The sequence below is a fragment of the Hoplias malabaricus genome, chromosome 3 (assembly GCF_029633855.1).
Source record: "Hoplias malabaricus isolate fHopMal1 chromosome 3, fHopMal1.hap1, whole genome shotgun sequence".
Classification (NCBI taxonomy): domain Eukaryota; kingdom Metazoa; phylum Chordata; class Actinopteri; order Characiformes; family Erythrinidae; genus Hoplias; species Hoplias malabaricus.
Window position 1 is genome coordinate 32,875,396 of NC_089802.1, and position 25,214 is coordinate 32,900,609.

The 25,214-nt window shown below is 37.2% G+C and overlaps 1 protein-coding gene across 11 annotated transcripts in view; it reads left to right on the forward strand.

Moving 5' to 3' along the window:
* Positions 1–25,214, forward strand: part of LOC136691143 (cadherin-10-like) — an 84,211-nt gene that overhangs the window by 25,542 nt on the left and 33,455 nt on the right. For all 11 annotated transcript variants that reach the window (XR_010801846.1, XR_010801842.1, XR_010801845.1 and 8 more), the window contains one exon: positions 20,635–21,028. Coding sequence is in view for 2 of the 11 variants with exons in the window: in XM_066663492.1 (XP_066519589.1) it covers positions 20,813–21,028 (216 nt within the window). In the remaining 9 variants the exon portion in view is untranslated. The remainder of the gene's footprint in view (positions 1–20,634; positions 21,029–25,214) is intronic.

Sequence of the window (25,214 nt, forward strand, 5' to 3'; positions counted from 1 at the left end):
ACTGGCAGTGAAGAGCTGCGTATTTGAAATTTTTGAGTACTCTTTTACTGTTAGAAAAAGTGATGGAGAAATATGTTCATTTTTAATTGAATATTGCTTTTATTTAAAATTTCAAAACTTATCTTTTATGTTTTAAACGAAAATATTTTCACACATTGTTCATGGTTTATTACTCTTTAGTAAATGCCAAATATTTGTATTGCTTGGGCTTTTTTAAACTTGTTTAATCATTGAATTCATCAATAAATGACAGCCTTACTTAAGAAGAATACCTGTGGAGAAAGCAGGGCATAAAACAAGGTGATAACAAATATTGTGTAAAATGTAACAGACTTTATTAGTAGAAGTAAGGTGTGCTTGTGCCCATTTTCTCAAGGCAATGTCATTTGCAAATTCTGACATTTTTAAAATTACTCTATTATATAACCACACTTTTCTAAAGCATATGAACAACCCACAGTAAGACCTATCCAGGCTAAATTACAGCCTCTAAATTGTGGGGTTTTAATAACTTATTTGAATTTCTATCATAATTCCAACCTATTTCAATTCAAAAGTTTTTATTTTGAAATTATATTCATGGATTTGCCAGAAATATACTATAATGTAAATTCAATACATTTGAAAATTTGACTCTTGCTTGGTTACACCACAGGTATTCAAGTTTTATAATTGATGCAGTCAGGTCAAAACCTTGCTATTTGTCAGTTTCTATCATTTGTTCAAAACACAAACTGTCATTTTCATTGAGTGGAAAGTAATAATTAATACAACAAAAACATGTTTTAAAATATTTGGAATAAATGTAGTTTCCATTCTTTTTTATTGAAAGGTAAGAATGTATTTTTCTTCTCTTAAAATTTGCCTTTTTGGATATAAAAAAATTTGTCTCAGAGCAATGATGTATTTAAGAGTCCCTACTTTAACAGCTAGTTGTTTGGTACGGTGTACTCTGCCTGGGATACGTGTACTCACAACGTTTGCAGCTGAATAAGTGAACAATAAAAAGACAGAATCTTGTGCAAATCAATATTTTTTAAAGATTTAGCTTAAATTAAAGAATGTATCCTTTCCCTTGAAATGTTCCATAAATCATGTTTTTGCAGTGTAAAAACTGTGTATTAAAATGAAGTTATTGTTATCACTTTAATCCTAACAGTTAAAGGATGTTTGACTAGGCTAGATTCTTACTGGAATATTTACTATTATGGACACATTCATTATAGCAACAACCTATGTGTTTTCATGTTTAGCCAACTAAGTATAGTACTTATGTTTGTCTGTGTGTGGTTATATAATGTAATTACTCTTATAAACGTAACAGCTGAGGAGTGGGGGTCAAGGCTTTAATGATGAGTAAATATGCATAAGCATATCACCACTGTAGGAACAAACTGGCTGCTTGTCAGGAGTAGGATTAAAAGCTTTAGCTTTTAGCATAATGTTGTAAAAGTTTCATTTCATTGGGACATTTGCGATACTACTTTCAAAAAATATAAGAGGTAGTTTAAAAAGAATTACAATGTATTACTGTGACTGAAGTATTCTTGTATACAGTTTTGTGGAATTGTATTCATTTTCTAAGAGACCATAACTACCTAATCCTTCAGAGGTTTCTAACTGAAATGTCACATTTTTTGCTAATTTTAAAGACCAGTTTCCATGTATTTGTTGAAAACAATAAAATACAAAATGTGCCATTCTTTGAAAATTTGCATCTTTGTAATATCTGTAGAGCGTGTGTACTCATGTAATTTGATCAGAGGAGGATAAATGTTTGTATTGGATTGCATATTTGCATTGTAAATCTAGATATTAATGTGCTGCAGCTATGATTTTACCAGTTTGTTTTGCATCTATGGACAACAGACAGTGATGGTCTTTCCTACACTGAAAAAGTTATAATCTAATCTAATAAGATAATGTATCTTCTACTGGAAATTATGTAACTATGCATCATTCATCAGGAGGCACTCAGTCATGTCAGTGCTGAATCTTGATAGAGAAACTAAACACTGTGTTGTTAAACTAAAGCAAATATTGCTTAGTGTAATTGATAAAAAAGTATTTCCTGGAACCTCCCTTAGGTCAGTTGCTCGTGTGACTAACCTCAAGCCAAACCAACTATGAACACAGCACTTGGCTCTGTCATATTTCCGAAGAAGTGAACAAGAAAGGATACATCAGTGGCAATGTATTCCTGCTTGAATTCTTTGACCCCTACACTTCTCCAGATGTGAGCTATCTTCTTTGCTGATGCTCTGTAAGGCCTGCAATACAGCCATTTTCACTTCCTTCTGCTTTCAGGGTCTTCAGTTTTGTCTTCAGTAAGAAAAATACATGCCCAATAGGGTTTAGACTGGGTGATTTCCACTTTGGGACCCTAAAATTGCTTGCAATTTCTTTAGCACTGTTTCAGGTCTTTGTGTTTTTGCAAGGTGAAGCGCAACACATTGACTTTTGAGGTGTTTGGTTGGGCCTGAGCAGTTAAGATGCTTCGGTTCACTTCAGAATTAACCTGCTGCTTCGGTCAGCACTCGCATCTCCAATAAAGATAAGTGGGGCAGTTCCACTTTCAATAAAGACAAGTGATCCAGATTTGATCTATGACCAGAAATGGGTTGGTTTGCTATAGACCAAGACTTACCTTAAGGTTTTCCTCACCTTTAAAAAATAATTTTGTGCTAGATTTCTCCAAAAATTTTAGTCTGTACAATATGAACCCTGATAGCTAGTACTCCCCTAGGCACACACAGTGCCACCAGCCTGGAAGGGTCAAGGCAAGCAAACATGCCTGAAGATCTCTAACCAAACAGATCTGCTAACTCAGCCAACAGATGCCCACTCAGCTAAACATTGTACTTGTATAATGGGTGGAAAGTAGGGGCCATTTGCACGTTCTTGGACTCTCCCAATCTATCGCCAGCCTATCTCCTAATGATAGGGCCAACGCATACATTTTGCAGTGCTCAGGAGCCCATACACACTGTATCATTTTCTTTTTATTTAAGCAATTTGTAACCTGAGCTAATTGTTAGATAGTCAGCCCTGTTTGTTTGCAGCAGTACCAGACAGTTGAGCCGTCCATTGTGTAATGTGAAATTTCTGTTTTGTGCATTTCAGTCAAAGATTTGTTCATAAGAGTCTCAGATATAAATCCAAAAAGCGATATTTATATGCAGAAATATGAAATATTTTGCAAATTGAAATCAATTAAACACTTCAAATATATGCAGACACCTACATTACATACTACAAAATTCTCTCTAGGTTGAATGAGATCTTTTTTTTTACCAACCTAGCAACAGTAGCTATGAAAAAAGTGGTGTGCGGAGAGGTCAGTTGCTGCTTTCTGCAGAATGGCATTGCCAAAGCAGTTTGAAAAAATGCAGTGGCCGGCTTCATGTGTCTTGGAAGAAGCAAGTACTCTTCTTTTAATGGTCATCTTTGACACATCCTGGACAGCGCTCTGTTTTTTTTGTTTTTTTTTTGACAGTTTTCTTCATGATTGAACATATTCTTCGGTCATCCAGTGCTGTGGACTTCCTTGATCCTGCTGGATGTTGTTTGTGATTCATTAACCTAATGTTTTCTTGCTTCTTAACAATGTACCAAACAGCTAAATTTAATTTGAATATGAATTTAATATATATTTAATGTTTGCTGTGTCCCTGATTGATTTATTCGGATTTACAGCCTCATGCTTGCCTGCTTTATTGGAATAGGCATTTTGAGACACAACAGCAGAGACCATATGCAAACGCCACATCTAGATTCTACTCTAAAGCTGTTGATAGCTTTTGTCTGCAGCCAATGATGCAATGACTCACAGCTGGCCAAAACCCAATAAACAAAAACAAGTGAGCATCCAAATGGCCAATTACACTGAATTGTTTCACCTGATATAGATGTATGCTTTTGCATCAAAGCAGGAACTCTGTACTTTAACCTCATGTTCATTGCTTAATTTTAACTCCACTGTGCTGGGGTTAAGTTAGAGCCACAGCAACAAAAATTAAATCATTGTCCAATTATTTGCAGCCTGTGCTATATGTATAGCGATGTCATCACCGCTGAGCAGTAACAATCTAGGAATTTTAATATGAGCTCTGTGGTCATAAGGCTATTGGTCATTTTAGCCAGCAAATGATTATTGGACTAAATTACTAATGCAGTGTTTCTAGAAAAAAAATCAATTTAGCATATTAAACAAAAAGCATACAGTTAAGCAAATACAATTATTATTAGCTAAATAGTGGGCACAGCAGTCAGTGTGTGTGTTTGTTTTGTTCCTTAATATTGCTGAGGCAGTCTTTTTATTTTTTCATTTTATTGTAGTCATCCAGGAAATCTCATTAGTCTGTCTCTTTCCTGAAATACGTTTTTTTTCTGCACAGAGCGTCACAAGAGCCATACGTGCAGACTGTGATGGCTTTGTTTTAGCTCCATGAATTATTTAGTGTTGCGTGACAATTGCGTTTGTAGCTTTATTGCTGACCTGCTGTTATTGTCAATAGATGCTTGAATGAAAATGTGCTTTCCCACAAGGCTTGCTGGGTAATTGTCACACGGGTAGCCAGGGAAGAGGAAAAACAAACTCAGAGGCTAGCTTCTCCTCTGTTTATTCTGAACTAACACAATCCAAACTTACACAGCTATTTACATAACAAATTATGCTTGTAGGTTTGAAACATGGACTTGACACTAAAGGAGACTCAATAAGAAAGTTTAGAATTTGCATTTTTATTAGCACTGATTTGCCTGAGACTTGCAAGTACAACGCTGGCACTGTTAGGATACTGTTTATGTTGTGTAACCTTTGAGACGCAAAGATACAAACTGAATTACTTCCAAAGTTAATAGAAACTCTAGCTTTTGGTATCTCTTTTCCCCCTAAATATGTCCCTTACATTGTTTTTCTTTATTGCTATCATCAAGTAGGATGCTTTTATTGATACAGCTATAACTGAACATATTTTTCTGTCTTTGTTATGCTAAAGGAAAATGGATAAATGTTTAAAGTTAAAGGACAGATCAGAGAGATAAAATCAGTGAACATGCCAGGTCAAAAAACAAGAAAATATTTAAACAGTAGATCCAAAAGACAAAGTCAAAAGTAAGTCAAGAAAAACAAAATCCAAGTCCTGACTCAAGTAAACATACAGTACAAAGAAACGCTCTGTTTGCTCAGAAAGAGTTTGCAATAAGTAGTAACAAACAAACAGTTTATACCCTAAAACCCAGATGAAGCAAATCAATATTCACGTGAAGATGACTGTCTCCTGAGTCTCTGACTGGGTGCATCGCTGACTAGCTTGGCTTTATTCTTATGTCTATAATATTGTTTGGTGTATGGTAAGTCTAACAATGAGAATATTGCAGCAGTATCAGCAATGCTACAATAGTTAGTGACAACAGCTTTAACTTAGCTAACATGAATATTGCCAAAGAAATTTGAATTTAAATGTGCTAAGGTTTATAATCAGATATCTTTTAGAATCTCAGTTTAAAGTTAATGAAAGTGGATTTATTTAACAGGATGCACTCTGGGTATACGTTTTGTATCATCTGGGCTGAACTGTGGCAGGTGTTTTTGTAAAGACAGAGTTGTTTGGTTTGTTCTGTGTGTGTGTGGGTGGGAAGATATTATGCTCGAGTTCTTCAGCACACAGGAAGATACCCTCATTTACATGGCAATTAGAGAGAGGACACCGGCTCACGAGAGAGACAAGTGTGTGTGGATTTGTTTTTGTACAGTTTCAGAACACCTCCTCTAGAAACCCTGGGATAAACAGGTCTAAACTGCAGGATAGAGCCAAAAATCCATGGCTTATGTTTTTAAGCCACTTTTTGGTCATGTGTTCAAATGAACATATGTGCAAGTGTGTGTAGTATGTATATGAGCTTAACATAAAAAAAGAGGCAAAAAAATGGCAAGAAGGAAAAAAAGTAGCATGAAATATCACTTGCGTTATTAGGCAAGTCCATGTTGGTATGGGGGGGTGGGGGGTTCAAACATATATATTTAAGTTCTTGTCATGCAAAAATGTCCCTCCTTATCCATTCGCATGTACGGTCAAATCAACCAATTACCTTTTGAAATGAGTTTTGGTTTGTACCAGAGATGTTTAGTAAAATTTGTGGGAAAGATCCTAACAAAGCAGATAAATGTGGTTCTGTTTTTTCCAAATTAAACATTTTAGAAAACTGCAGTGTCATAACAAAATGCAGTGAAAAAAAAGTCTGTAAAGGTAAAATGTTGTAAAATTGTTTGTTATGAAAACTTATTTACAAAAAAAAAACAAACATTCCTGAAAATATATTGTATGAATGCAAACTTATTTTAGGAATAAAAAACTTAACTAAAAATATTAGATTGTTTACAGTGTTAACTGTTTAAAATACCAAGATTTGCTAGGCACAGGTAATTTGCTTACTTTCTGGTAACTTGCCTGCCTGGGCAAGTTGAAACAAATTTAATGTTAAACCCTGTCCATGGTCAAAGGACAATCCTTTTTGATTTTCAAAAGTGAAAATAACTCCCTTAAAAAAAACAAATATGTCATTTCGAACCGTGATTTTCTGAACTTGACAATGTTTAAGCTTTGTTTGTATAGAAGCAAATCTGTGTTTGTGCAGCATATTAGTGGAAGTTCATAATTAGACTCCCCATCCTTAGCATTGACATTTTAAATGCAGTCGTAGGTCGATAAATCAATAAGTCTAGTAAAACCAATATGTAGTGCTCAGAGTAGTGAAAGAACTGTAAACTAGCACAGTTTTGGCTGTGTGTGCGTAGGCAGCGAGTTTGTTTGAGTGATAGCTCTGCGAGTTGTAATGAGAGTTGGGTCGGAAAGGGAGCTTGTGAAACATGGTGATTTATTTGGTAATTTTGGGTGCATTCAAGCGAGAATGCTGGGTAATGGAGTTTGCAGCGAGCTCTGGAGCATCAGATGTGTGACACATTATAGCAGGAACACCCCAGTCGATGTATGCTGTACACATTAAAGGTTAATTGTGTTTGTATGAATGTGTTTTGTACGTTTCTTTCTCTGGTGTTAAAGTGTGAATTCAGCTATTAGTTTTGGGTGCATAAACTGGGTTGTTTCAGACTATCAGTCAAGTTGCATATTTTTTACAGTAACAGTGGGTGTATAAACAGCAACTGAGCAATAAACAGTAACATACAGTAAATAAGTAAAAAAAAACTTTTTATAAAATTCAGAGGATGTTTCCTCAACATTTGCTAGCTCTCCAGTCTGTTTTCATGCTCGAAACAGGTTTAATGCGTTTACGAAGCCTCTGTGTCTGTAAATGGGTAAAAAAACAAACTGTCTCAGTCCGGTATGCTATTCTTTCTCTCTCTCTGTTCATGGCAGAGGCAAAGGAGAGAACAAACATTAAAAAGCACGAACCAAGATGAGCATTGCTCTATTCTTGCTCCATGGTTGGGTAATAATTAGTTATTATTTGCTGTTTCTGATCACTTAAGGTGGAAATGTCTTTAAACCTGAGAGACGACTAACTGCATTCCCGAAAGTGCTACAAAACTAAACAACTTGAGTTACTAATGAGTTTAATAATGTGGTAATTTAAACAGTGAACAGACATATTAAACTTCAGCCACATACAAACAACAGTTGTTATTTTCCTTCAGATGTACCGCTCCACCATAAAAGATGCCGAGCTTACAACTGCATTTCTCTACAATCGTAGATATTCCATTTAATTAAAATTCCAATAACAAAATAAGCCCCAAAAATTACAGCCCTTAAAAGTTATGGTAAGCAAAGCAGTGGGTATAATATGTATAAAGCCTTCCTCCACACATCAGATATGTGTTTGATTCCTAGCTCGGGCAGGAAAACCACTCTACATCAACATGGGTTTTTAGGCAAGACTCAATACCCTACATATGTAATATGATTAAACTGTACTTATGTCATTTGTGCATGCATAATTTAAGCCATGCCCCTTTTGAAATATCAAACTTGTGCTCAGTAACTAGCCTGTTAGCATGAGTTGTTTACTAATCAGTTCCATCATGTCTCATCTGTTAAAGGCACTCTAGACAACAGATGCTTCTCTGAATTCTGACTCCCCTTCAGTTGCACACATTGTGCATACTTGTGAACACCACATTATAATCGCAATTTCTTTTGTTTCCTTTTATAAATAACATGTTGCTGACATTTTTCTTTTGTTATCCTTGTTCTTTTGTTTATAAAATGTTTTGTATTTTTTTTTATATTTTTGCTTTAAGACACGATTTTGGTAACTGTTGACTTCTATTGTTTCTTAGTAATATTAGCCTCGTGGCTACAGAGCTGGAGTGAAGAAGTAAAAGTTTGACCACACACGTCTTGGTTGACTGAGTATATCTAGGGTAAGAGAAGAACTGAGTAAATTTGATTTCCTACCAAACCATTTCTTTAATGTCGCAGCGATACAATCCTCAAGAAATTAAAAGCTTAGAAAGTGCCGTGAGCACGCTACTTTAAATTCTTCTGGCTGAAGGGGTGAATGAAGCAGAGCATGCAGGATGTGACAAGCCTGCAAGCCACTTTCTCCTGTTCATGCACAGATTACACACTCTTACGCTTGTTTACTTCCTCAAGGGATGAGCAGAATGTAAAAATTGGCCTCAACATCAACAGAGTTGCCTTTTTTTCCTGAGGTTTCAGTATTTATTTATTAGTGTAATCTTTACAGAAAAGAACACAGGCATTTTATTATTGGAATTATTGTGTTTTAATTGGCTATAATGTTTGTTACAATAGACATAATAAATGGGTGGGAAAACATTACTGTACATTAATTGATATATATATATCTAGTGATACAGTGCCATCATTCTGGCGCCATATACAGCCATAAAATTGTATTGCTGCTTATCAGAAGACTATCAGAATAACCTAGTCCTAGCTACTTATCACAGTAGGTACTTGGCTCATCACAGAGATCGGTGTCCTGGACTGTTCCTTATGCTCTTTTTTTTGGTTCACATGCCTCCTTTTGTTCCTTGCCCTAGCCATGCCCAGAACATGTGAGGTATCATTGGTCATAAGACAGACCTCACAGGGGTTCTATGTTCTTTTTTTGTTTAAAAGCCCAGTGTTTTTGTCTTAGTCCTGTCAGTCATTTTGTTATGGCGTTTTCACATATTACCTGATTAATTACAGATTAATTACAGATTAAAATCTTGTTACACTGTATACATTAAATCGAGCAAGTTTTGATTTTAAACTGCAGTTAAGAGTTTTGATGTCCTGTAGACATCACATTCATGTGCTGTGTCTCATCATACTTGACATTGATTGGCTTGTAGTGGACCATAAGTCTGAATGAACAGATTCTTTTTTACTATGTATTATTTACTACTACTACATATTTATGGCTCAGATCAACCTCAAAGCTTCTATAAAACACAAACACGCAGTGTTTGTGTATGCAGTGCTTAGTCTACTTATTTACCAGTTCCCTTATTTGCATTTTCGATTCCACCTTAAATGGTTGAAACTCATTGCACTGGCTATGTCCAAAAACACACCTGACTAAAATATAAATAGCAGAAATGAATCTGTTTAGACTTTGGTTCGGACTTTCATGTGTGAAAAAGCTCTTAGTGTAATGGCGGTTCTCTTTCTGTATTTACACACTTCTATGTTTTTGCTTTGTTTAGCATATTTATTATAATGGAAATATCCCCCAAATAGAGTATTTGTCATGGATAGACTTTAAATGACCTATAGCAGGCTTTAAGGCAGCTGTGCTGGAGTAAATGTATCTAAGTGCCTTGGCAGGGAGCATGACTCAGTAAGTAATAGTTCAGGGCCAATAAGGGTCCATTATAAGGGCCCATTGTTGCCTGGTCTAAAGTTTTATTGTAATTGAATCAGCCTTGAACATCCCAGACCAAAAAGCCTCTGGAGACATCATCTCGTCTAGGCTTATACTTGTAAACATGCAAAAATGTCTTTGCTCTGCAGGGGGAGTGTGTGCAAAAGGGAATTTCTACATCTGCAGTATGTACATTCTGGCATGTCTAAAGAAAATGTCAGGGTGTACATTTAAAGTGATCCAAAATCTATAGTACACTGGTAAACTTTGAAATCAGTTGACTTTTTATTATTGGCAACCTTTAGCTATAATGGGATTTTGGACATTTTACAGCCTTCAAAATCCCTGGATTTAGAACCATTTTAGAAAAAAACGTTTAGAAAACAACGTTTGTACAAAACAAACAATAAAGAAAAGTATAGATGGTGATAACGTTTACCATACAGTTTATTTGCCACATAAGTTTATTTGGATGGCACAATTGTTTAGTGGCTAGCATGTTCATGTCCTAAAGTAAAAAAAAACAAAACATGGAGGTTAGGTGTATTGGCTTCTCTAATTACTGTCCTGGTGTGTGAGTGAATGAGTGTGTATGTGAATTAATGTATGTATGTATGTGTGTGAGTGAAGATGTATATGCCCATTTATGGATTGGTGCTCTATCCTGGGTGAAACCCTAGAATCCAATGCAGTCCTCCAGGTCATTCCTGGTTGAGAGCATGCTGTACGTGTTTAACTGCCGCTTCTCACCAGTGTGTGCGGATTGAATGTTGAACGAAATGGTGTTCTGTGTCGTGTTGATTGTAAAGTGTCCTTGGGTTTCTAGAAGGGTGCTATATAAGTGTATTGGCAAATTAAAATGAATATAATAAGTTGACTTCTTTGCACGTAATAATGTAGTTAGCTAATGATGGTATTTTAAATTGTGCAAGTACTCGAACGGGTAAAATTTGTGTGAGCTTATATGGATATAATTATATATACTGTTAACTGGAAGGCTTGCTTTTGTAAAGGAGCTGACTGGGCCTTTTACAGGATTTAGAAGAAAACCTTTTGAAAAATGTTATTTGAAATGTGTTATAAAAGCAGACGCATTGCCTTTTGATAAATATAACCAATTTACACCATGAACATGCCATTCAGGTGTATAGAGTATAGTTATAGTTTTGGTAAGGGTTGGTCTACTGCAGACTAGGTTTGGGCAGCAAAGTTAGTCATTTTCAAAGTACCAAATTAAAAGAGCTGGGAGGTATGATCAAAAAAGATATTAGAATAATTTTCAGTATAGTGATCAGTCTCAATAATTAGCACGTTATAAAATATTATACATATTACACTTTTACAGTTTTTAAAGGACATTCTTCTAAAAAATACACACAGAATACACCAAATGTTCATTACTATACAATAAAAATAGTAAATATGCACACAGTATATATAACCCTTGTAGGTGGGTCTGTGACTCCATTGGCTGCAGCACTAAATGACGGACAACTAACTCTGGCTGCTGATTGGCTAAATAAAAGTAACAACCAATGAGAAGTGTATTCTCTGTTTAAGAGCTGTGGAGTATCTGCCACTCCCTGCGGCTGAGGGAGAGCAGCATGTCCCAAACAAATCATGGTCTTAACTGTCTAACCTCAAAAATACATTTAGTGTCCAAATATGCGAGGGTCGGCCACTCTAATCACGTCCCCTCACGCTCCAGCTCTGAATCCGACTTGCGGGATTGTGCGTTTGTGCAGAATACTCAGAAAGAAGAGTATTGTAGCCTCTGCTATGGTGGCCAGCAGAGTCAGATCACAACAACATTTAAAAATCGTGCTACAGAAGTGGGAGGAATTATGAGCCTGTCGCCTAGAGGAAATGGAGGATCTGACTTAATCAAACTCAATAAAGCCAATACAGATCATAAGATACACAAAATAAGGCAGCAATCAGCTGCGATACCGATCTTTGAGATCGAATCGGGACATCCCTAATAATAATACAATATAAAGCCTACACCCAGAGATCTGAGACAACATGAAATCGGAGCCGAGTTTCACTTCATTTAGTTTGCGCCTGATGAACAACATGTTGATTTATGGGAACTGTCAGAACTGCGATGGCTGAACAGTAAACAGATTTTCCATTCAAATCTATGTAATAGAGAAACATCGCTTCATCCCAGGATTTCTATCGTTACGGACATGACACCAATGACAAAATGATGACGCAACTTCAGCTGTCAGTGTTGATTGATCCGTACATGAGTTTGTCTGTTTTGAGAAGCGCGGACAGACAGAGGAGGAAGCTGCTGGGTTTTAAGGCAGACAGTGCGGTGGTGTTAATAACGCAAGGGGGAGGTGCACGGAGGCATCGCTGTACAACCTGTCATTGACACTGTCACACATTAGCGCTCTCTTAGACTTCCTCAGTCTGGAGCTGTGAAAGGTTACCGTGTACCTAACTCCCCCTCCTCCTTTGCTTGCTCACCCCAGGGCTGACATTCTCCTCTCTCACTTTTAATTGCCCCCTGGGGGCTTTTTTTCTCAGCTGCCATGGAGGTCTGTTGCGCGCCGACTGCAACAGGGCGCCCGGCTTTCTGGCCTGTCGTCTTGTTAGAGAAGGAGAGCAGAAGCTAAAAGAGCAGTGATGTATGTTTCTATCCGCTGTTCGACTGAATCCTCACGACTCTCCGCACTGTGCATGGGTTTAACTACAGAATGGATCAGTGTAGCTGCAGGAGTACAGCAGTGTGTGGTCGACTGGAAGGCATAAAGCAGTAAATAAGGCAAGTTAAGGGTTGTGATTGATTTGTAGCTTTCAGGAAATATTGCACAGTTATTAATCATGACATTACATACAGAGAGTGTGTGTGTGTGTGTTTTATGCTTCCACTGGTAGAACCCTTGAATAGACCTTGATTATATCTAATAGTCAAGTTCTTTTAGTTTACATTGCTGTTACATATTTAAAAGCACTCAAAACAGTTTGTTTACTCCCGATGTGTTTACCCTGTTGTCAAACATTCACCCAGCCATACTCGCCTGCCACACTATATGTGGTAACATTGTAGGCTTACATTTGCTTTCTAGCGTTGGCTGATAAAATTAGGATGTTTATTTTAAGGTGTAAAGATGTACTAAATTAATACTGTGTGGAGCACACATCCAGTTATTGGTGGGGAAACGTAATACAACACATTTTTTTTGTGTTGGAAAAGCACTGCCTCCTAGTTTTTTAACTAAAATGCAATTGACCTTTTACACAAGAGGATAAAAAAATATTGAAATACACTGAGCAATCACTGAATACCTACCTTGTATCTAAACTCATTGTCCATTTTATCAGCTCCACTGACCACGCAGAAGCTCTTTGTAGTTCTAAAATAACAAATTGTAGTCTATCAGTTCCTTTATACTTGGTTAGCCCCCTTCCACCCTTTTCTCCAGTGGACCACAAGAGAACAGGTAGTGCTTCCGTGACATGGATGTGGTGGTGGTATGTTATTGTGTGCTGTGCTGATAGGAATGGACCAGACACAGCAGTGCTGCTGGAGTTTTTCAACACCTCATTGTCACTGCTGGATTTAGTCCACTAAATCCAAATACATCTGGACATTTAGTCCAAATACATCTGGTCGACATCATCCTGTGTCCATTGGTAAACCAACACAAACAGGGTGAAAAAACGAGGTAGGAGTGCCTGATAGAGTGGACAGTGTGTGGACACAAAGGCACACTGCATTGTCAATAAATGGACAATGAATGTAGATATATGGTAAGTGTTCCTAATCCAGTGATCGTTCAGTGTCTATTGAACTGAAGTTGCCAGAGGAGGAAAATATCCAGTCTTAATTGAAACGTAGAGTTATTCCAGGAGAAGACTTGATTAAGAAGCATCTGCTTTTTGCCTCAACACTGAAGGGTTAACGTATATATATGGTGAACTGCGGCAGGCAGGATTCATACTGTAAATATGTATTCATAGATGAACAGATGTGTGTCTGAAGCAATTACATTTCGCATTTTCCTACCGTATTCAAATTTCAAGTATCTTTAAAATAGTCATGAGGGACAGAGTGATGGAGAGGGGAGGGGTGCTGAAAGAGGAGAGAGGAATGGAAAGAGAATATATATATATATATATATATATATATAGAGAGAGAGAGAGAGAGAGAGAGAGAGAGGAAGAAAAGGGGAAAATGAGAGAGAGAGAGGGATGTCTACAGAGAACAAAATACTGAATGGGGAACACAACAAGGGAGGAAAAGAAGAAAGGGGAGACAGAAAGAGGATGAAAGTAGGCTTTATGAAAAAAAGGAACAACACAATATTTGAAGACAATTTCACCATATGTGACATCCTAGAGAAAGAAAAACAATTAATGATGGTGTATAAACTGATCAGCCATAACATTAAACCACTCCCTTGGCTCTATATGTATTATTTGGGTGGTAGATCATTAGTGTTACTGTGTATTGTGCTGCTATGAGTGCACATACTATTAGACACACCTACTACAAGCTGGTTGTTCGGTGTGTATCTTAAAATTTAAATCTACACTACTCTTGTTATGATTTCATAACACTTTAAATTTTAAGAGGATTGCAACAGCTATTCAGTTATTGGGTGTAACTGGTGTAATGATACATCTGTGCTAACGATTTAGGTTTCAACATAAAATAAATATAGAAGCCGTTTATGTCTAATATATAGCCTATCATTATGATGTAACTGATGGATTGGATGAAGATCACCCGTTCACATTTTATACGTATTCAATCTCAGTGCATTATATTTTAATTAATGTAATATACAGTGCAATTTTATAAAGCTTCTAAAACAATAACATTGAACACCATAACGGATCACTGATATTGTTACTGAGTATGGGTCAATACCCTGAGCAGTGGCGTTCTTATCGGGAGATATTATCGGTGCATCACTAGCGATACTGATATCAACACTCATACAGCACTCCTCTAGAAGCAAACCACTAAGCCAACAGAGCTAAATAGCTTTATGTAAGGATGGAAAGCCACCAGCCTTTAACAAGACCAGCTGGACAAGTCTCAAGTCTGCCCCTGAATGCTCTGTGTTGTTGTGCATGAGTCATTTTTCTGTGTTTCTTGTAGAAGCTGCCAGCAGCGATGCCAGACTCTTCCCTTGTCCTGCTGCTTGACCTCAATACCAATGGATGGCATAATTCACTCAAACCAGGAATGTTGCTTCTGTCCCTTTTCTTTACATTCCCCCAGGCTGTTTGCTATACAGTGTCTTTTGTCAGAGTTAGAGTGGACCGTTAAGACTTTCTCACTGTGTGGTCTTCAAACTAACCTCATAGTGCTTACGTTAAAGCTTTTTTTTGTGTGTGCCATCGTCAACAATTCTGATTTTAACCACAGAGCTACTTTCGGTTGTAAAATCGTTGGCCTGACCAGGCCTGGAGTCAGAAGATGAGCCTGCATTGTCAGACATCTCCTTCTGGAAAGCCTTGAGGAGACAAAAAATCTGCATAACATTCACTAACCTTGTTTGTAATTTAAATTAAAATTTACATTTGTGGCTTTTTTAAAATGAAGGCAGTGTTTCTTTACCCAGTGTTTTTCTCAATATAGTCAGTGACAAAAGCTAGAACCCTTTGAGACATGTGACGCCACCCATTGCTGGCTGATGCAAACCGATGCCAATACAGTGTCATTAGTGCTCAATACGCTTGAAGGAGAACACTAACTGCCAATTGTGTTACCTACCCAGCACAAGAGAAGTCTGCATTGGCTCCTGTTGCGCTGAGCGAGTGGTACTTTGCCTTTCCCACCCAGAGATACAGGACAATTACATTCTCTTGGGCTCCTGGCCTCGGATGGCAGAGATATCACTGGAGATTGAACATGCATGTTGCTACTCATCTCCTGATAGCCCACACCTAGACTAACCACTAAGGAGACCTGATAGATTTATCTCTAAGGTAAGGTAGTATAATCCAAGCTCAGTCCTCAAAACACTGATAAACTGCCAGTGAGTGTACGTTTTACAGTTTGATGATAAGTTTTTTTTTTATTTGGGTGAATTTTCTGTGCACTTTACATGTCAGCTGTCTGATTTTCACTCTGGTATGTTGGCTGCACCTGGGTACAAATTGTGTCTGACGCACGCTTAACAGGGTAGGTGTTGCAGTGTTGAAATAAACCTCTTCTCTTTGATGTGTATAGTCTTGTTATTGTAGCTTTGAAACAAGCTGAATGACGACTCCACTGCTAAAGCCTGATGCCAAGTCACTGTAGGATATGATTGGGGATGTAAACCTTTACCATGTTATATGAAATAATATGCCATTTTATTAGTATTTGACCACTGTGCCCTCAACTAATGCCTTTTCATATTCAAAGTGTGGCTGATTATGTATTCTGCTCAATACTATAATTTGAAGAACTATTTTCAGACAGTAGTATGACAATTGCAGACGGGTTGTAAATTAGCATTTTTCTCTAATATAAGTAACTTAAAGCAGAAATATTTGGGGAAAAAAAAAATATATATATATATATATATATATATATATATATATATATATATATATATATAATACATTAAAACCACAAACTGTGAAATAGCCTACCAAAACCACAAGCTGGAATATAAGACCTGTGGTCTGCTTAAGACAGAAACATGGGCTGGTTTTATGCTGCTTCTGATATCGAGTGTGATTTTAGAATGGTCCCACCTCCTTTACTCCAATCAAAGGGCTGGATATGTTTTATGTGAAAATGAAAAGATGAGTTTAAATTGAACAAAATACAAAAAAGAAAGTACTGAGAAAATGACAATTAGGATTTGCTCATTTCCTGGGTGCTCAACACTGAAGTCAGCTGTGGCTCATTCTCATTTAAAGGAACAGCTGCTGAAACCGGCCTTTCTGAGCAAGGCGGTTTAGACGGGGAGAACGCTTCTGTCGGGTTTGATCCTTGTGGTATATTGACCAAAGCATGTAACAGACATTTCATCAAGACCCCAGAGAACTGTTAACATGTTAACAATCCTAAGTCAAATACACTTGAATTCTCAGTGCAGCAGCAAGGTAAAACCAAATCAGTTTCAGTGGACTGCTCTTGCTCAAAAAAAAAAAAAAACAATGGCAAAAAAAAAATTTGATTTCACCACATATCAACATATCATTTATAGGCTTTGTCTATAATGGTAAGAGAAATATATTTCCACTTTTTTTTTTGAAACACTAAATTAATATCCATTTTAGGCTTGTTCACAAGGCTTGCACTGACAAAGGTCATCCTTTTAAAAATTCCACTAGCAGCTCTGTAGTCAGTTTTTGTAATGATACGGATGGTTAAAGGATGTTTTGAAAAAGGGATGGTCTGCATTGATTTGCCATTTCAAAACTCATAAAAATACACCTCTGGCCTAATTTTGGCACACGACTGTGCAAATACAATTCATTAACTGAATGCAAAGCCTTGCGGGGACGTCATGTTCACGTTAAGTAAAGACTATTAGTGGATTCTTGTTCATACTAATGTATCAGCTTCTCTCCCTAAAGAAATGAACTGAACATATTTTAACCTTGACAAGGACAAATTATCCTTCTACTGTCCACCTGAACAGAAGACGGAAGATTAATGCTTTATGGCTTTAGAAAAAAGATTCTTATAAATGAAAATAACTTAAAAATAAATGTCGACTTTTAAGAACAGCTGAGAATGATATTTAGAAGCTTTTTAAAGAAATATAAACTGGTCTTTCATTGTGGAGTTTATACAAATAATAACTGTCAAAATAAGAATTGATGTTGACAATGGTTGCATATACAATGCAGTGCACTGCTGTTGATTATTAGTAGAGATCAATTATGATTAACAGTGTGATTTTGACTGAATAGGCACATTTTACAACTTTTTCATGCACTTTTACAAATAAATTAGCTATAAATGGTTTTTTGGAGTAGTACCAAAGAAGAAACACTTCAATGGATGGTGCTTTTAAACATTTTTATGAACTTCCACACATTGTGCTGAAAAAGTCATAAAGAGCACATTTTTTTCTACACTGCAAAAAACTATTGAAGCATTTGAGGATTCTTTGAGTTCTTATGGCCCCTTAATGATGGAACTCATTACCACAATCTCTTTCCCTTTAAAGCTCAGCTTAAACCCTTCCTCTTTCATTCCCGTTTCCTCCAGTTGATAATGTTGATATTGTCTAGTCGATTTTTCTGATGATTCTGAACATGATGCTCCTTTAATACATGAGAAAAACTCATAACAATTGTATGCAGTAATGAAATTTACAATGAAAAATATTGGCTAGAACCTGACTTCAGGACTCATTCAACCAGAACCGGATAAAATAAACTGAAAATGCTGACAAAACATACCAAATAAATATCCCAGAATTATTACCATGAAGCATGCGCCACAAAATCCAACGCCCCGACAACAGTAATCCAAGTAAATGACTTCAATAAGGACAGGAGTGACAATCTGGTGAAGTTCCATTCCACCTTAAATGCTGCAGACTATGCACACGGATGTAACAACTACACCCCGGTGGAGTGGGAAATGGGAAAACAATGCAGGCCAATGAGAAGTAAACTTCAGCTACTCTTCTTTGCTCTTTGTACTTTGGCTCTGGCATCTGGGACTTTAAGGTGTTACTAGGCCCTGGGTTCAATCCAGGCCCTGGGTCTGTGAGCATTATGGGGTGTTATCCCTGTGTCTACATGGGTTTCCTCCAGCAATCAAAAAAACACTTGTTGGTAGGAGGACTGACTGAAGGTGTCCACAGGTGTGAGTGTGTGAAAGACTAGATGAATGTGTGATGCCCTGTGATGGACTGGCAGTCTGTCCAGGGTGTGTTCCCTGCCTTGCACTCTCTCTGCCGAATGTCATCTCTCTGCCAAATAGCTGGTAAGTGGTGAACGTACTGGCGCAGATTAGCTGCTGTCACATCGCATCATCCAGGTGGATGTTACACATTGGTGGCTCCCTAATGTCCCTTGAATGTTCCTTTATGCTTCTGTTGTTTCACTGTGCTCTGTGTATTGAGCTTGGATCAAACCAAAATAGTTTGCACAAGGTGTCTCAAACATGTCTTGAACATGTCTGAGATGAGTGAAACACGACTGGAACAGACAGTGCTCATAACCATTATTTCCTGTTTTTATTACTATAAAGTTAGTTTGTAACGTCTGGGATTTTGACACGTTGAAGGGCCATAAAATATAATGTCTTCTGGCCATTTTGATCTGAAAATTTAGTGAATACTTACATTTACACTGCCATTGTCATGATACTATTTATAACCATTGTCTATACTGAAGAATCCCTTTTTAAGAGCCTGTCACTCCCCCTGCTTTCAAAGTGCACTCTGTGAGCACTTGCTCTCCATGTGCAGTCAGGTGTGTGCTTTCAGAACATGTTCCATCAGAAATAATATGAATATGTCTGCATAGGAGGGGCTTTCAGACCCTGGGCTAATGTGTGCTTTACCCTCAATTTCAATTGCAAATCATCGTCATAGAGTGACCTCAGCCAATTTCACTAATGAGGGTTCTTTTTTGTTGGGAGCATGAGCTCAGGTCATGTTGTACAAGGTTTGAACAAACACATATAGAGATCATATGGCTCTCAGGGTCAGTTCCTCTGCCCTGGATCATCATATACCTAACTCTACTGCAGGAGAGGGATTTTTTTTCCCTATATAGCCAATCTGCATATTAATAATTTAACTATTTTCTGCACACATTTTTGTGCAGTAAAATCATCAAACATATGTTGTGGATGTGGACTCTAGTGCATGAGACTCATATGTTGTGAATTGATTGTTCCTTAATCCAAAGAAGGTCTGTGGCATTTTTCCTCATAAATTAATAGATGAATGGTATGAATAATAACTAATTTTCTAATTAGTTTCATGTTACATTCAATGTCCTTTTTTTTGTAAGATAATAAAGTGTCCTAAACAATATGGTTCAGAGAGCACACTAACAGTGAGGTGGGTCTGGAATGTGTTGTTTGACCCTTGCAATCAGAGTGTTGTACAGCAGTGTTCTCCCTGCACTATCACACATGATTAAACTCATCAGCTTATTGCCAAGCCTCTCAGCAGCTGAAACAGATATGAGTTAGAGCAGGGAAAAATACACTCAACTGTGCTTTGGTACTCTGTGCTTTAGACAATTACAAGGAAGTAATGCTAATACTGCAAATTCGGTTCTCTGAACAAATTAATAGGTCTTTATTGTCAGCAACAACAAAATGTCACTCAGAACATCTCTCTTGCGCCCTCTCAGCTGCCATTTACATTTTGGTGAATAAAAATTATCGTAGGAAATGTTGGTACTTGGTACATTAACTTACATTACGATCATCTGGCAACAATGATGAAAAGCATCTTGTAAGTTTGTATTAACAATTTCTTTAATATTTCTGCCTTTTTTTTATCATTAACACTAATAGAAACAACAAATTGGGATCAATTGAAACAAAACATAAACCGGGTGGCACGGTGGTGCAGCAGGTAGTGTCGCAGTCACACAGCTCCAGGGACCTTGAGGTTGTGGGTTTGAGTCCTGGTACTCCAATGTGCTAATTATCGGTTATTGTATCTGCCCAAAAAATTGTAAATCGGTGCATCCCTAGCTAATTTGCTTGATGACCCTGTTTGGCCTGCCTTATAAACAGTACAGCAAAACCATTTTTTAAATCTTTTTAAAGCTGATAAAATCAGATATAAAGCTTCAGCAGTTTTTTATTTGAAGGTCTAATGATTAATTGCTTTTCCTTTCTCTTAGATGACACCTGGAGAAGTCTGCAGCTAATGGATGACTGACCGTGCCTCCTGAGGACCAGACGGTGTTTCTGGACTACCGTTTCTGACCATTACCTTCAGTTTCGTTACCGGTACAACTCCCAGCAGGGTTGTGGATTATTATAGCAGGTTTATTTCTTGGTGCTGGAGCCTGGTACAGAATGAGAACTACTCTGCTGTTGTTGCTGTGGCTGTATTTGTGGTATGAAGTCCGAGGCACTCTCAGGACTACAGGGGCTCAGAGGAGAACAAGCTGGGAACACAGAGGAATGACTGGTGAGGGACGGTCACTCAGACGCTCCAAACGAGGCTGGATGTGGAACCAGTTTTTTCTGCTGGAGGAGTACACCGGAACTGAAGAACAGTACGTGGGCAAGGTATGGTTTCTTTTATATTTTCTTTATCTCTTTAAGAAATATGTAAACAGATGAATCAATTGCTTTGAACTGTATGGCTGAAAGTTTGTAGACACGTGGCTCTTCCAACATTTCTTCGGAAATCAAGGGTTTTAATTAGTAGTTTGTGCCCATTTGCAGCAATAACGGCTTCAGCTCTTCTGAATTTTATTGATACAGTGCAGGAGGGCTTTAAACCCCTTTAGCCTATACTTGACATTTGGTACAGTGACTTTAGTCTCATATGCAGCTGCTCCACAGCATCCAATCTGTATGTGAACAATTGTAGTAGGAAAAACATTCAGCTCTGTTCAGTGAAACTATGTGGCTTTGTTAAAAAAATTACATCACGCAATAACCCTCATAATAATCAGGAGATTACTTGGTTACTAATATAATCAGTGGTCCCTAAACAAATTAGCTCATGGATATGCTCTAAGACTTGACCTCTTTTCCTTACACTGTTTAGTTAGACAAACGTCAATCTACAAAGTATAAAACTACTACTGCAAATCTTCACAGGCAAATGCCAGAACAAATGTCAGACTAACTGGCAGCACCACTTCAGATTAAATTTACTGTGCTACTGTGCATGTTCACGGAATGCTGAGTGTGTCCAGCTGCAGTGCCATATGTTGGTGAGGCACTAAGATAAGCCGTTTGATCTTCACTCTCATCTTTACTGTGAATTCTGCCACCAACGCTGAAGACTAGTTATGAGACTAAAGGCTAAATACGAAATCAGATTTCATGCAGGTTTTGAAAGATACAATTTTTTTGGAAGACATGAGGAAATTCCTGGTAATCATCCAGGTAAATGCGATAGGCCAGTGGTTGAATTGTCCTTTTAGGAGATAAAGAGAATATTCAGTATATCATCACAAACAATTTTTGATGCCACAGGACCGGTAGAACGGTTTGAAAATCAAGTACAGATATAAATTGCTGAGGTTACTTGAGTGTCTGTAAATCTGTTAATATATAGTTAATTGGATAACTGTGGATCAAGGTAAACAAAATGCAGAAATGGATACAGTATAACGCTGTAGGCATAGGTTTCAAGTTGACAGCACTGTTGCTACCTGAACAATTAGTATCATGCAGAGAGGCACGTTAATGAATTAATTCCTTAAATTCATTCACCAATGACACATAAGTTGTTTGATTTTTGAGGGAAATGTAGGGGTTTGGTTTAGTATTAATAGGGATGGCCTCTCTACAGTTCGGAGGCTGATGTGCCCTTCTGTCTTCAGTGGACGCTGTGACAAAACATTTGCCAGTGAAACAAAGAAAGTAATAAAGAAATATAGTTTATGGCCATAGCTGACATCACCTCCAGTATCTTGTATATGTGAATTCTAAAGCCACAATATCTCTGCATCCTCTGATACATCCTTAACTACATGTCCTTGGAAACAGGTCTTTAGAAACTTATCTTTCACAATGTCTCCAATTGCGTTGTGGCGCTCATGAACTTACTCACTGGTTACTCACTAGTTTGAGCAAAATGGACACATTGTGTAGTTCTTTCAAACCATCAACTTGGCATTTCATTGAATTGGCTGTGTATTTTCTTGTTCAAGTTCTTCTCATGGTGGACTGTAATATGAAACTCATTGGGGATTTCTGTATTTGAATACTGCTGCCTCAAACAGTAAATCTATTACATACTTGGTCCATGTTGGAACATTTACCACTCTGTGTCAAAGATTGCAAGAGTGAGTTTATGCGCTACAACTAGTCATTTTCTTTAGTGAGGAACATCACTCAGAGTGTCTGTGCTTAAGCTGAAGGCTCTCAAAATGCCAAGGCTCATTTCTTAGCTTAATAACTGAAGCAGTACTGCTGACTTTTCAGTTGGCAGAAGATAGTAAAAGGTTTAATCACCTTTTCACTCAATGAACTTGCTGGCCATGACATAGTCTTTGATATAGAACAGCAATAATGTTGGTACATGACCTGATTCTTCTTCATAAAAAATGTTCACTGTCTTATGTCCACTTAGATGTTGCAGAGAATCTGAAATTAGAGTCACCAGCTGTTCCCTCCCTTGCATAGGTTTGGTCAGTTTAGAGTGTTATTTGAGAAGCTGCCTCACTGATATATCCCTGATAAAGAGTTGCTGTTTTCAATTTGGCTGATTTTCTTGGCAGATTTTCATGATGCTCACATCTCTTATGAACTCTTATGAAGGATGTTGGCTTTTTCTTTGTTTCAGTTGCTCTTAAGCTTTGTTGTGGTTCTTAAATGATAGCCTGATTGTGATTATTCGAGCTGACAGCGATTAAGTAATGAATGATATATTCTTCATAGGATGTACCTTAAAATAATTACTCATAAAGGTTAGGGAGACTGAGGTCTGAGCTCTGGAACCATATGCTATATGTGGCCAAAATTGTGTGAATTCTTGCTTATCCTTCAGAACACAAGAGTAGTAAGCAGTACATCACTATCCCTCTAATGGTTTATACCCCTCAGAATTGCACTTGACATTGAGGGTAGTCAATTTAAATTCATGTAAAGCTGCTCCGGAGCATTTCATTTTGTTTCATGCCTTTCTGTGAAGATTATACAAACTGTGAGGGCACAGCTAACATCCTGTCCACAATATCCGAACCTTAAATGAATTACAAAGAGGGTTCACAACATTGGACAAATAATGTAAAAACAAGTTCTCATAACTGACACAAGTAAAGTCTGAAATTCTCTTTAGGATTTCATGCCAACTTTCTGTTCTCTCAGACCAGCCTCAGAGATCTAAGCGCAGTTGACACAAAATTCTGGGAAAGATTCTTATTTTTAAGACCTGAATATGTCACCTCTGCTTGTTCCAGATTCCAGTCTTGGCTGATTCTGATTGTGCACTAGTAAGAAAGCCACAGGAGTATGTTAGGGTATTTTTCCACTGGGGAGTGTGTTTCGGTACAGTTTTAAAATCTTTGATTATGCATTTTGTTCCTTTTTTGAGGGTACCAAATGGGCTGGATTTAGGGCTGGACAATAGTTCAGTATCAATATATATCACAAAATAAAATGTTTCAATGACAATGATATGATTTTTAAAAAACAATTTTCAGTATTTCAAAATACATCATTTACAGTATCTGTCACCGACTGACACTTATTACAAGGCACTGCCCAGTTCAATACCTTCAATTTTAAAGTTTAAAAATATATTAATATAGTAATGCTAATAATATAGTAATAATAAGAAAGCTAAGAGGTTTAGAATATTAAGCCCTAGCTGGAATATATGGGCGAAGACAAAGCAATGATATTCACAGATTGCTTAAATTGAGTCATCACAGAAATGTCACTATAGCCAGAGAAACACAACTGCCATTAAAACCTACACAAGACACAATCTTAAGGTGCTAACAATGGAAAACCACAGTCAAAGCTCTGACTGGTCTGATGCTGAGGTACAAGATCTTCTCAGTATCTGGTCTGAGGAGCATGTCCAGCAAGATTTGGAATTCAGTATAAGAAACTAAAACACATTCCATGTTATTTCACAGCATTTACTTGAAACATGGTCCCAGAAACTGAAAATTTCACAGTCACTTTTTGTCTCTACTTCTTCCCTTAAGACCAAACTGAGTAAAAGTTATATCAGCTCAAAGCTCTTTCATTGCTGCTACTGTTTTGTAGTGATGTGTGATGATATCTAAATTATATCAGTGTGAGCAGCTAATTATTTTTTAAAGATCTTCGGCATCAGGCTGATGCTTGGATTTTGCAGATATTTCAAACTGATAATTGTTCACACATTTATTTTATGCCAGAAGAAGACTGGGCAATGATCTTGTTCCAAACATTTGACTGAGGAACGTGTCGAAAAAAGTTTGGCTCAGATTCTTCCACTTCTGACAGTGTGGAGAGGCATAAAGGCAGTGCTGAAGCACTCTTATTTCTATATTATTAATATTCTGGTATTTAATTCCGGTTTAATACTTTGCCTTACATTTACTTTCATTTATTATTATTTTTATTAGTTTGAGTAGATATATTATTTCATTTAATTAGCTATTTAATAAAAAAGAGAGTTTAAAGCAGTGACCAGTTTATGCAAGTGCCAGCTAACAAACTAAATGGAGTATCTTTCTGTATTTTATAAATGTGTATAGTGCCATTGTCAGAATTCCTATATCAGTGCATCCTTGCTGTT